The 14,115-nt window shown below is 40.1% G+C and overlaps 1 protein-coding gene across 1 annotated transcript in view; it reads left to right on the forward strand.

The window, feature by feature from the left end:
• DERA (deoxyribose-phosphate aldolase) overlaps positions 1–13,469 on the forward strand; it is a 54,310-nt gene extending 40,841 nt beyond the window's left edge. Inside the window, exons 7-9 of the mRNA XM_086756093.1 lie at positions 7,606–7,718; positions 11,401–11,550; positions 13,301–13,469. Coding sequence (XP_086612219.1) covers positions 7,606–7,718; positions 11,401–11,550; positions 13,301–13,357 — 320 coding nt within the window. The 3' untranslated portion in view covers positions 13,358–13,469. The remainder of the gene's footprint in view (positions 1–7,605; positions 7,719–11,400; positions 11,551–13,300) is intronic.
• The last annotated feature ends 646 nt before the right edge of the window (positions 13,470–14,115 follow it).

Consider the following 14,115-nt stretch of genomic DNA (forward strand, 5'->3'; position numbering starts at 1 on the left):
TGCTGGACAGATTCTGACTGTGGCATTAAGACGTGACTTTTAAATCTCGAAAATCAATCCTGCCTTTCTCCAGGTTAGAGTCAGAACAGAATCTTAAACTGCTTTTATCATGGGGTGTTGAAAAACACTGAAACTGACATTGAAGTGTCATGATTTTGGCTGTATTATGTACGTTTTTTAAAAAAAAAATCTTTAACATTCATAGCACTTTCTTGATAAAGTAGACTGATTTTCTACTTGCTTTGTTCATTGTGGAGTATTTCCAAATGGATTTTAAAGAGCTATTTCTTCAATTTGAGTAATTTTGTTACAAGCTAATAGACAATACGTAAGCGTACGTGAGTTTTAATGTGAAAATATTTGTTTCAAATTTCCGATCAACATTAAAAAGCACAAAGCTAAATGTGGTTGCTGAAACATGGTATGCAATATGCCATGTAGTGCTGTGATTCTAAGCAGTCATGCCTATTTATTATTTTCTCCCAAATTGCAGTGCTGTTACTGGTAGATATGTCAGGGTTTTAGCCTCAGTCTGTAATATGTCATGTACTGGACAACATTTTGAGAGACTGAGATGTATTGATCCAAAACCAAGAATGCCAAGAGGGAAAAGGCCTGATCTAGATCAGTGCTGTTTTAGTTATATCACACTTTAGGTTGGTTTGTCATTGTTTAGATTAGTTTAAGTGTGAACAAGTAAATGATGCAATGCAATTCAGTGTTTATAAAGGAAGCTCAACGGGTGAGATTTTCAAATCAAGTCTAGTGCCTCCCACAGCATCTTGCTTTTTCACCCAGCCCAGCAGGAACATTGTGGCTCAGTGCTGAGAAACTGAGTGCCTGCATCTAATCTGAAAGGAGAGGCCAAACTTTGTGTTGCTCCATAAAGGAGCAACACCCTGTGTGTTACTGCTAAAGTGATGAGAGAATGTCATGGTTCCTTCTCAAACACCCAGCAAGCCTTTAGCTTGTGTGGGACACTAACACTCTGCCAAAGAAGGAAAAGTCAACATCCCTCTCTTAGCCCCTGGCCACATCCATATCCCTGTACAGAGAAAATGTGTTATTTTATAACCTTCAGCTTTTTTTTTTTTTAATGCAAATGATGACTTTTGGACATTAGGGCAGTCTGCAGAATTCAGACATCGCTATCTTTGCAGCAAAGAGTCAGAACGAGGTGTTGAAAGATGTGACAGCCTTTTTTGTAGGTAGCCGCTGTGTAATTGTAGAGACGGTGGTGGCACTGAGAGGGAGCAGGTCTGCTGCTCTGTGCCTCCATGCATGCTGCAGAGCACTTCCACTGGATTTCATGCAGGTACTTCAGCTACTCTCACCACTAGCACACTATCTGTGCTTTTTTTCAGTTGTTTGTGATCCTTCTACTCCCTTCCCGCTAACTCTTCGCGTATTTTGGTAGCTGATGGAACAGCCACATCTTAAAGCTAATGGTAACCAACAGGTTTCTATCTCCACGTACCGTTTCTGCTACTCCTTTGACCCTGTTCACTCTCCTCTCCACTGGATAAAATGCACCACGGCTGCCTGGTTCTGTTTTATTGTGGGTATTGTGACAGAGGAGGCTTTGGGCATCTGGGGCCAGAGCTGTGCCACCAGCCCTGCCTCCTGCCCTGGGTGCGCTGGGATGCGCTCTCAAGCTGAACTTGTGCTAGAGTAGAGAGGAGATTTGCACTGGTGTCTGTTTTATTTTATGTCTTGCTCAAAATCAGAAAGGGTGTGACAAAAAATAGCCCACAGAATAGTCTGTAAAGGCAAACAGCATTGTGAGTGGATAAGCTGAGAGGAAAGGTGTATTTTTTCTCAGTGATTATAGTAAGGTTAGGATTAGGTGTCGGGATGCATTGATTCATTTCTTCTTTCTACCTTTGTCTCTTCATGTGTCATTAGGCAAACTGCTTAACTAGTTCCAGTAATGCCATCTGCAGAATGAAATAAGGTTAATATAGGTCATACACGGTAAAGCCCTTGAGTGTAATACATGGTACACAGTTTTAAAGAAGAAAAATGAGATCTCTGTAAAGAAACATGAAATTTAACAAGCAGATAAGAATACAGGGATTCCTTAAGCTTCCTTGTGGTCCCACTAGTCACTCTTGGGAGGATAAACTGCTGCTTCCTCTTTGGAGAGAAAGAGGAATGGCTGTTCCAGCAGCATGTAATTGCCTAAACTGCTCCTGCATCCTGGCATCTCCCAACACTGCTTCTGCCTGGCAGTATGGGAGGGGACTGGGAGCATGTTTCCTCCTGCACTTTAGTGTGTTTTGAAGCCTAAAGCCAAGAGCCACCATTGACAGAGTCCAGCTTGAGGCCTTTGAGCCTGGTGCACATGCCAGTTATTTATCTTCTCTTTCACAGTACCAAATAAGGATTGGATTGGAAGGAATGCTCTAAAAATAGCAGGAGCCCATGCTATATAGCCAAACAACAGAAGGTGGTATGGATCTTTCTGTTGAACCTTCCAAAGAAACACATTTCAAATGAACACACAAGAAACTAATACTAATTAAGTAATAGTATTCTCTGGAGACCTGTGGTAGACACTGTAATAGTGCATTAGCGAGCTATGCATAATTCAGCAATGCTGAATTCTTTCAGATATCATCTACAGGGAATTTTGCATAAGTATGGACTTAATAATGTGTCCCTTCATGTGCATGTGTAAGTGTTCCTAGGGGCATCATTTGGCCTGCAGAATGCCTATTACCAAAGGTTGTGTACAAGAGAGGAAGCATCCATTCTGAGTCTTGAAAAGCAAGCTGAGATGATAGGACGGGTCATTAGAAAGGTTGTGTTCTTTGTAAATAGACGTTAAACATGGAGTCCTATGATGTGATTTTTTTTTTCCTGTCCATGCAAGCACTTTTCCAAAAAGAATTGCAAAAAACAGGCAGTTCACAAAAGACCAAGTTATAAGCTAGCATTTTTCAAAATAGTAGCCTAGGCACAGGCACGTGAAGAGATGGATAGGCACCTCACCGAGTGGTCTGGCAGTGTGTGATGGAGTTAAAGCTACTTGGTGTGCAACTGCTAAAGTTCACATTCTCTTATGCTCCTCAGCTGCGAAGTTAAGCTAGCAGGGAATGTATTTTATCTTGCCACTGGAGTAGGATAAGGACAGGTAAGAGAACAATTACGATGACTCAACTGACAAGAATTAGCTACTACATTAGCCTTTTATATCTTGCCCTGCCTCTTATTTTCAGAGAGTTGATAACCTGCTCGCCCCTAGTCAGGCTAATTGTGTGTAAATCTTAAGACTCATAAAATAGAAAGATTACTTGCTAGTGGGACTTTATGCACACTTGATAATGTACTGGTTTTTCGTTGCTACCTTGTCAGGACAAACAGCAGGGGCTTTTGCAGGACCCCTCAGCAGCATGCCTGTTTTTGCCACCAGTCCGAGAAGTCTTGGAAGGATACGTGTTCACCCTGTGTTGCCGTATATTGTTATATCTGAGTTGCAGCAACCAAGATATATTTGTGTTCATTACAAGTACTTACAAAGTAGCAGGGCATAATTGTCCCTCTGCGAGCATCTGTCTCTGAACTATTGTTTAAAACTGCCAGATGCATCCTCGTTCTTTATTAAGAGTAAGGCAACATCACAGAGCCTGTAGTTATCAGGAGATAATCATTCCCCAAGGGCATTTGAAGCACTTCACAACCAAAAGGTTGTGATTACTCCACGATTGCTATACTGCTTATTATTCCTTATTGCTTAATTATGGAACCAAAGTGTGTTTCCTGGATGCTGTCATCTAAATAAGATTCTCCAGCTCTCATGCTCTGCTTCAGTGTTACGTGGACCAGGAAGCTTTGTAGCATTTTGAGATGCTGTAGGGGATAGCGGTAGGGTGGGCCAGTCATGGCAGCTCTTCTGGCCTTCGGGAGACCACAGGATTCAATCCCTGCCCTGTCAAATGCTTGCTGAGAGGCCTTGGGCAAGTCACTGAGCTTCTGTATACCTGAGCTCTGCACCGCTGCTCAGGTGCTACCATAAATAAAGCTGTGTGAGTGTCTAGAATAGGAATAACATAATGGACTTCATCTTGACCTCTAGGTATGGACTCAGACAACACACTATGGAGACACTGATTTTTTTATTTTTTTTTTTTAGCATGTGCACGTTCAGGTGGTGTATTTTGAGTGGTCTTTGGTGGAGTGCAGTGGGTGAGGGTCATGTGTGTATGGCAGGGTGAGAGTACCAGGAAAGAAGGGATTTAATATTTTAAAATACTCTACGTGGTTTCACAAGACACGTGACTGCAGCCCAAGTGGTCTGGCCCCCAACGGCGCTGAGAGTGCAGTTGCTCTCGACTGGAAAGAGCTTCTCAAACAGAGGCTGCAGCACTGTTCACGTTTCTGAAGGTTTAATCAGATTTCCATCTCTGCTTAAAGTAAGCCAATGCAGTTTGTGCTTGCCAGGTGTAATATATCACACGCAGGTGGGTTACTAGGTTGGCAGCAAGCTCGCCTGAAACAGGTGTGTAATGCTGCTGTGTTTCAAAAAGGCTTTGATGTCTCCACTCTTTACTGATTCAATGAGTCTTACATGACTCGCTGCCTTGAAAGGCAATGTCCTGTTGTGGTTACACACTGGAAAAGAATGGAAAGTGTGGCTTTTTCCAGGCTCACTGGGCCTAGAAGCCTACCCTGAAGAACTCATTTTTTTAAGTCTTTGGTTTAGTGTTTCGTTGAATCATGTAACCTACTGTAAGGAAAGGGAAAGCAACCCAGCATGTATTTTAACAGTAGCCTTGATTTTCTGAGTGTATGCATTCATAGGAAGATGAGAAGATGGGTGATAAAACTCGGTTTCTAAATCGTCATCTAAGTTTCCTGATGAAGCTCCTGCTGAACTTCATTCCTTCCGCTTGTTTTTGAAAACTTGAATAAGAAATGGACTTGATGAAACTCCCTTATTATGACAAGGTTGTGATAAAGTCTACTTAATGAGTTGCTTTTTATGGCAGTGGTTGATTTTTAAATTCCCCTTTTCATTCCCGAAATCTAAACGTTAATAGCACCTTCCATTGTGGTGCACTCTGCTAGCGTGCATCTTCTGACTTCTGCCGGAGGCTGCGTGCAATCCTGCTAGCAAGCTCTTGTGTCATAAATAGAATTTGTTCAGGAAATAAAAATGTATTGTTTTCATTGTTAGAGGATGCTACTAAATTGGCTGTATGTTTGTCTAATAATCACATCTAAAGCTGATTATTCTGGTAATAGCCTTAAGATATTATTTAAAAATAAATATATAAATGCACTACTTTTGTACTAATACTAGTTTTTAATCTCTTCTTGTTTCTATGAAGTCTGAATGAGATTTTCAAAATTGAATAATAATTTGATCCGTTAATCTTTTGAAGCTAGTAATTTTATTTTCCCCTCTGCAGTCTCTGAGGCTCGCAAATGAATAGAGCTTCATTACTGCAGTCTGCATTTAATAACCATTATCCATTATCTTGTAATTAAGACTCCCTGTAACGAATCATGAGGACAATGCAAAAATACATAGTACATTTCTTTAATGAACTGGAAAATGTTCATCTTGTTCTATTTAGTAATGAGTTGCTGAATAGTCGTTAAATCCACTGGAGAATAGAGCTAGATGGATTTTGAAGACTATCTTGAGTTTGTGGTTAATCTATTAGAATTAAAATTTCATCTTCTATTTTTATCAACAGCTGATTAGAAGTCATTCTGTTTGACCAAATTGATTAGAAGACCATATACAAGGGCAGCTGTTGTTTAATGAAAGTTTTTAATGAAACTGTACCATAGAGACTTGTAATTATAAGACTTATAAAAGCTTTGACTTACCTTATACTAGAAAAAATGAAAAGTATTGCACTGAAGGACTTAACGTGCTGCATTTTGAAAGGGAAATTAAAAATATAATTTGGCAATGTTGAAGTTTCACTGCCACTGTTACTTCTTTCAGTGTGACTATCAGATGTCCGTAGTGTCTCTCTGGAAGGGAGTAGCTCTGAAATATGTGAGTCAATTGTCTCTCCTATGTGCTCCGTTCTTTGCAAAGCTCAATCGACTATTAATCGCCTCTTGCACATGGCACTTTCTCTGGAGTTAGACCTTTGTTTGCAAATAACTGTTTCCCTTTAGAATGGGAATTGTCATAGGAGGGTGCAATTTAATCACCAATGGGCTGAGTTAGTGCCTAGACAGGAAGCCTACAGAGAAAACCGTGCTCTTACAAGACACAATGTTAGTGATACCATTTCATTATGTTTAAATCACAGGATGCAGAAATATGCCTGGCTTCATCTTAACTTTCCATCAGGCTAAGACCTAGCTGTGTGCCAGTCAGCTGCGTCATCAGGAAGACTGGTCTCTGGAGTGTGCCACAGTGCACCGTCAAAATGTATTCTTTTTAGTTTGAGCCAGTAGTGAAACTTTCCTTGCTTACTCTAGGGGATGTTGTAGAGGCGTCATCATTCAAGTAAGAGACAAAATGGACCCTAAGCCAAATTTGAAGTGGAAGCAGATGCAGTTCCAATTGACTTAAGTGGATGATGCACTACTACATGATGTTTGAATTATCCCTCTTCTTCTTCCAATTACTTTTGATAATTAATGATCCCACAGTACACTTTTTGTAAGAAGTAGGTTCCCAGGGATGAAGTGCGCCCTAATGCAATTAAAGAAGCTTTGTCATCGTGTTGTGTCAACGCAGGATCATACACTGCAAGGCAATTTTTTTTTTTTAGTTTCTTAGCTTTTTGTTATATTGTGCTGCAGGATTTGTTTTAAGCCAACACAGAACAGCAAGAATGCACAAGAACACTACATGAGTATTTAGGACAGGCAGTGGAGAATATAATTAACAAGTTAAAAACCAGAAAAAAATATGCTGAGAAGGCTCTCTTTCTATAAATAACACAGATGTTTTGACCTTGTAACTGCATTATTATCAGACTATGGCTTTAAGTATAGTAATTTGCAATGTTACGATTGCAAAATGCATAAGAAAGGAGTTTTTCTCCTATTTACAGTACTACACAGGTGGTTTCTTAAATACGCATGGGATTTCTTTCATTTTAAACAGCTGTGAGAGATACAATACTAGATTGTCAAATGTGAGACTAAATGATGCAAAGTTAAATTAAAAAAACTGATGAAAATTGTTTCTATTCAGAAAGATCCATGTGGAACTACTAAAATGTTGATTTATATGCAAAATCTGTTCAGAGGAAATAATTTCCATTGTTGTGGTTAGTCAGACACATTATTATTGATGTGTATATACACATATATTTAGTATCTGTACAGGAACGTATATTATATTAGACTGTCCTGAAGAGATTGTTGATCTGCTAGCTAGAGAAAAGAATTAAGAGCTGGGATGCTCATCTAGCCGCTGGGATGTCTGACTTGTTCTGAAACCAGATGGATATCAACCTCCTGCTCTAGCCTCTACCAGAGCAAGGTTAGCACCGACACCACAGGGACGTTTGTGTAAAGGAATGCTTCATAATTGCTGTGAAGCAGGAGGACATCTTTGGAGGGTGTGGACTATGCGCATACAGTTGTTCTAAAACTACCGTAAAACTTTTTACTTCCTTTCAGGTTCTGATTTTATAAAGACATCTACAGGAAAGGAGGTGGAAAACGCGACCTTTCCAGTCGGAGTAGTCATGATGCGAGCCATTAAAGAATTCTACTGGCAAACTGGCTACAAGGTAATTCTTGCTACCTTTATAAAAATTAACCAAACAGGCTCACTCAGAAGAAAATAAGACTGTAATAATTAGTTTCAAAATGCAAAATATATAAATCCACATACATTAGCTTCTGTGGCTGTATGATCAATAGGGAATGGGACTTCTCTCTTGTATTTCTCATTTGATTTGCTAATATTTGTATACTTAAAAAAAAAATGATTGAAGGCATTTTTGGCTTTCCTCCCGTGAATAATGGTCACTTCATTCACTAAAAGCTCATGAAATCTCAATGCATCATCTGCTGCATTTGGGTTTGAGTTTTGTTTCACCGTTTAAGGTATTTAAATGGTCATCTCCATTAGTAACGGGGCAAATCTCAAGCTGACAGGGACTGGCATACTCCCATAAACCTCAGTGGAGCTATACAAATTTATAGCCATCAAGAGTTTGTCCGATGTACGCAGCTGTATTTTCTGACTTTGTTCCAGCAATCCAAAGGATAAATTTTGCTCTTTCCTCCCTTACCAGAGGGGGTTTCAAGGGGACAAGAAGGCAGATCCAGTTGGATCTCATTGTCTGGGATGGAGGGAGGGAGGGAAAGGGGCCAGAAGAACATTATGTCCTGGTACACAACATTCAACTGCCATTCACTGTGAAGTGAGGTCAGTGGAGGCAAGGAGCAGGGGGGAGCATATGGCAGAGCCAGTTATGAACTGTCCGTGCATCCATCCTTGGCCTGATGCAGTGAGAGAGGAGGAGATTATCCAGGAAGGCTTAAGCCACCTCTCAACTCCTTTATCCACAGGCAAGTGGAATCTGCCAGTAGTTCTGGTGCTGGTGTTCAGCAGTGGGTTTTGTCCTCACCTGCAGCCTTGGAGAAGGAAACCGTATCTCTAGCTAAGACCCTCTCACCATTTCTGGGTCACCCTACCACCCTCTCCAGCTCATCCTTCTGTCCCTTCTGCAGGTAGCCTTTCAAGGTATGATGTTAGGACATGGGATGAATAATGGGATAGGGGCTGAGATGGCTTCAGGGGCTGTTTGAGCTTGAGGAGCATGTGACAGCAGGTTAGACATGTGTCCGTTTGCTCTCTGTAGTCATCTAGATGAGTCTAGCATGGATCCCTGAGCTGACCTCATTCCTCACTTCCCCAGCCCGCATCTCTCTCTGACACGCAACTCCTTGAGCAGCTCCAATAGTCCTGCTTCTATGGCAGCGTTGTCACTGCTGCCAACCTGAACCAGATGCCTGGGGCCAGGTGACTCACGTCGGCACTGGTACTGCTTACGCGAGCTGCGTGCCAGAGGCTGAGCTCTGCTGCATTAACACAGCTTTGTACCTATAATTCAATATAAATGTTGAATTCACCTTTTGCTTTAAAAGGATGCATTCATGGTATAAAATGTGTTATTAAGAATTAGTGCTTATGTCTGTGTGCATGTGTGTGTCAGTGAATTTGATGTAAACTGACTTTATGGACTTTTATTAACTGAAGACAATATTATCAGTGACAAGAGATTTCTAAATGGTTTCTTTAACAAACTAATTTTGCTGCTGTAGGAATGCTTCCTAGCAAGACGTTGGCTAGGAAAAACAGGTTAATACAGAAATTAAACTTCTTCGAGGAAAGGAACAAGTTGTGGAGTAACATTTATTGAATGATAAGCTGTGGTGGTGATATGAAAAGTGTGCAATATAATAGGAAATAATCTTTTCCTGTCATTATTGAAGGACATACATAAATTGGTTTTTCTGTTGGGAAAACTCCCAATCCAGAAAAACTTATTACTTTTAATAATATAAGGTGAAGAGAAAATTCTTGAGGAGATGAACTTATTAAGCAAAATAATGAAATGCTGTGAAACAGCAGGAAAGTGGTAGCTGGACTTTGTACTGCTCTTGAACTAAATCCCAACCCCCCTTCTTTTTGTGTTTTTATGGCAGTCAGCTGTGCCATTTGGAAAGCTGGTAAATGGAGGAGAGGACAGGCTTGTCTTTGTCAGCTTTTTTTTTTGCAAAGGAAAGAGCTTTCAGAATTCGCTAAAAGGAGAAGGAATTTTGCATGATGTTTTTAATTCTTTTATCAACTCTATTTTACTTGGGTTTGCCGCAGATTGCCTCAAAGAGCTGTAATATTTCTAGGAAGAAATATAAATTTGAATTTCATTAGAATTTTTCTTCCGGAGGGAAAACACACTCCCATTATTTTAATTTATTGTCTAGAAGATCCTTTTCCAGTTGCTGTGGTTTAAATTCCTCTTGGAAATCTAATGGTAACAGATGTATGCATCCATCCATCCATCCATCCATCCATCCATCCACAAAAACATAGTCTTCGTGTTTTGGATTTCTTAAGCTTTTCCTCTTACTGTTCTTTATAATCTTATTGGAAATACACTGTTATCACAATGCTTCGGTGTGAGAGAAGGATTTATTCTGTGTTTGCCCTGAAATCACTGTTAAAAAAAAAAAAATCACATTTAAAAACAGATACTTTTTGATTCCACTATTATATCCATAAGGTACAAAGAAATCCTCAATGCAGTGAGGTTTCAGGAGCATATATACAGAAATCAGAATGATTAATTCTAGCAGAAGGAGGCTAACAGGAAGAAGTACCCAAGGTAAAGGTTTATGGCAGAGGGAAATGTAGAAAGAATCACTGTGTGCTACTGTACAGGTTGTTCAGATTAATATTTTTTTAATGCAGAAACGCTTATTCCTAATTCTCATTGTTTTTCAAGAGTTTAGTAAGCTGGTGCAGGCCAACATTTTCGCGAATGCAGGTGACAAAAGTTTAGATGAGGGATTTTATAGCTGCATGTCACAAGCTCTGTCTCAGAACGAGATGCGTTTAAATGGCACGTAACCAGAAGGTTGGCATTAGAGGTGCATGCAAAGTCACCTCAGTGGTGGCTCTGCACAGCAGGTTGATCATGGGGTTCAAGGCATGCTTCACCTCAAAGACAGGTTTTTCTTGGCGTGTGTGCCTCTACATACATGGCAGCTCACCTGACCAAGTATGACACGTATCTCACATCGAGTGACTGAAAGCATGTGTTGCGAAAGTTTAGCAGTTCTTGTGAAACACAAAACTTTCAAATTTTGGTTAAGACAGACCTAATTTAATTCCCATTTGGAAAATTTGATTGAAAATTAAACCTCTGATAGATCTGAATGTACAGCCCCATCGTGTATAACTGTGGTGCACAGGCTTTTTATAAAGTACAACCATCTCTCATTGCTCTCCACATGAGTCAGTTGCCTCAGGTGCTTTATTTCAGCATCTTCAATATTATGTTATTGCATACATATTTGTTTTTACATATTTTGAATTAGATTGCAATATGGGCAGTAGGTGATATGCAGATATCTCAGGTCCTGTCTAAAGCCGTTGGCCTAATATGTGCTATTAGACCTCAAACCCAGTTCCTGAGAAAGTGCACTGAGGTCAAAAGTATTACTGTCAGTTGCTGTCCCTTGGGATGAAAATGTTACCTGTCGCAGTGATGGCCGAGGCTTGCTAGCTGTCAGCACTACTCCAGAGCTTATACTGTTTGCAGTCAGATACTTCCTGAGTGGGGTTGTTACATACACCACCGGCACTTTGAGACTGCAGGTGTACTAGTGCTGATTGCTCTTCTACAGTTGCTGTTGAATGGAAATGTGTATTGCACTTCTTTTTTTCTATATAAAAAGGTTGGATTTAAACCTGCTGGGGGCATTCGGACGGCAAAAGAAGCTATTACTTGGCTTATGCTGGTGAAGGACGAACTGGGAGTGGAATGGCTAACACCAGAACTCTTTCGCCTCGGTGCCAGTAGTTTGCTGGAAGACATTGAGAAGCAGGTTGGTTGTTAATGGTTTTCAGCTTGGTGGAGAGAAAAAGTAATCTTTCTAAGTGTGCTGGCTTACTGTTTTTGCAGAATATGCTTTTTGGTGTTGTTTAAAAGATAATAGAACATACATCTAATCCATTATTAATGACAGATTCACTTCCAGCCCAATATTTCTTTAAATTTGGCCTGTCGTTACAGACATCTGGGACTCTGATATTCCACCAGCTGGCAATTGCCTGGGCCAGGTTTGCAATGCAGTGAGCAAAGAGGGGCTGTTTGTACCTATACAGAATCTTCTGCAAATGCATGGCAGTGCACTCCCCTGCACTCCTAACTGTTACCAGTTCAGCTGGCCCTCAAAATATCTCACAGACCCTTTGTGTAACTATCTCGCAACTGTTGACAATATATTTCCATGCTGTGGAGGAAGTCACATCTCATCCTACATATGGTACTGCTAATAGAGAAGTTTTTACATATTGATTATTTCCTGGGGAGGAAAAGCAATTGCCTCCTGCAAAAACTCATTTTTCTAATTGCTTTTATGTTTGTGCAGGCTAGTCGCTGTCTTTCCTGGCAGACAAATAGTGTATGAAGTGCAGTGGCAATGTGTAGTTGCTGGTGGGAAGAAGGGTTCTGACCTATCTACCTATGACCTACCTCACTGATTCAGGGTATCAGCCCCGAAGGATGCTACACAGTTGAGAACAGTGTAGTGTCATAGGAACTACTAAACCATTAGTGCTGCTGAACTTCGCTCCCATGTTCATTAAATTCACGAGACGAGGTGATGTTAGCTTTAACCGAGAAAAAAAGTTTGAGTCCTTGTGCTGTTGCTGCTGGTGGGAGAACATGAGATGAAGGGGATTTGGGGGAGAAAAAAAGCGTCAAGTCTGTTCCCTTTTCCCACCTTACCTAGCAACGGAAATACTGACATGTCTTAAGAAGTATAGAACAGCTGAGAGATGTCAAGTGAATATTCATGACTGTTGAAAAGTCCTGGCTCACTCCTGTAGCAAGAATGATATGGGCTTGCTTCATTGCCAGACTGCCTTTGCCTCACTCTTGACCCAACATCATGTCCCTGGTTATGACAAAGCAGCATGAGCTTTCTTGTTGCCATTGCCATCGCTGCTGAGTCTTACAACACTCAGTGATTGTGTCACACAATTTGTTCTGATTTCTTAAGGGTGGCATCCTTTTATCTGCCAGGGATTGCAGAAATGCCCCAGTCATAACCAAAGCTCTGCTATACTGTGCCATCTTAAAACATGTAAGATAAAATGTCCCAATCATTATACTCAATAAAACAAACAGATATTAAAAAAAAACAAACATAGAGAATGAGGAGAACACTCCCCCACCCCCAAGACAGTACAGTTAAAAGACTAGTTTGAAATGAGCCATATAAAAGCATAAGCAATTTTGGGTACTTTGAGTATCACAAAATAATACTGAAATCATCAAAATCAGATTACAGTGACAGTAAATCATTGTCTTCTACCTGGCTGTTTTTGAAAGCTTAGTTAAAAGCAACAAGAGTCTTTGCTTTTTTCATTTTTTTCCAAGTGAAGCAGCAAGAGCCCTTAGTTCAGATCCTCTAAACAAGTATATAAAGGTATATTACGTCACATTTTATGCACACACACACACAAATATCCATCATCTTCATCTGGCATGCCTTTAATTTGTTACTTCCTTGACACTTTCAGATTTATAGTCATATATCATTCCATAATAAATTTTCTTTTTTCTTGCAGATTTTCTATCATGTGACTGGCTCTTACGCACTTCAGCATGAGCTGGCAATGGCTTAAGACACAGAAACAACTCAGGATTACTTTTACAAAAGAGGTCTTTAAGCAAACAGCATTCAGAAGTCTTCTGACAACCGGGTGCATATGATAGAATTAAAGGCCTAATTCTCCCTTCTTCGTATTTTTTAGTATTTAAAAAAATGCTTAAGTCTGCTAGTTGTACTTGATCCAAAAGAAGAAAAAAATGGTAACTCTGAAATAGTTAAATAGTTAATACTTACAGATTTGCAAAGTTAATCTTGCAAAGTCTTCCTCAGACCAGCCTGAAAACCTTATTAATGGCAACACTGAAATGCTATGAGAAAGATTTAGGTGGCCTGGTAACACTTTGCAGTCACAGAGTATGAAATATCTATGGAATGTTTCAGATTGCTAATTAAGAGCCATGGATCTTGGACTAGCTTTCCATTCACCTCAGACAAAATCTTCTGCCACAGATGTGTTGCACTATTAATTGTTACGTTGATTCAGTTTCAAGCATTGTAACCTGAGAAAATGAAACTTGGCTATTACTTTCTTTCATGAAACATCTCTGTAGCAAAAAAAAAGAAAACCTTTTTTTTTTTTTCGTTTTTTTTCCCCCAAAGTTGGGCACAGACATCCATATTTAGACCCTTGAATAAAGGTGGCTTGATTTCTAGAACAGCTGAGTATCCACAGTTGCTCCTGAAGTTAATGGGAGCTCTGGGTGATCAGAACAACTGAAAATCAAGCAGCCTCTATATAGGTGCCTAACTATGCATTCAGAGGCCTATTTT

Source organism: Chlamydotis macqueenii, chromosome 1 (assembly GCF_036417535.1).
Source record: "Chlamydotis macqueenii isolate bChlMac1 chromosome 1, bChlMac1.mat, whole genome shotgun sequence".
NCBI classification, from domain to species: domain Eukaryota; kingdom Metazoa; phylum Chordata; class Aves; order Otidiformes; family Otididae; genus Chlamydotis; species Chlamydotis macqueenii.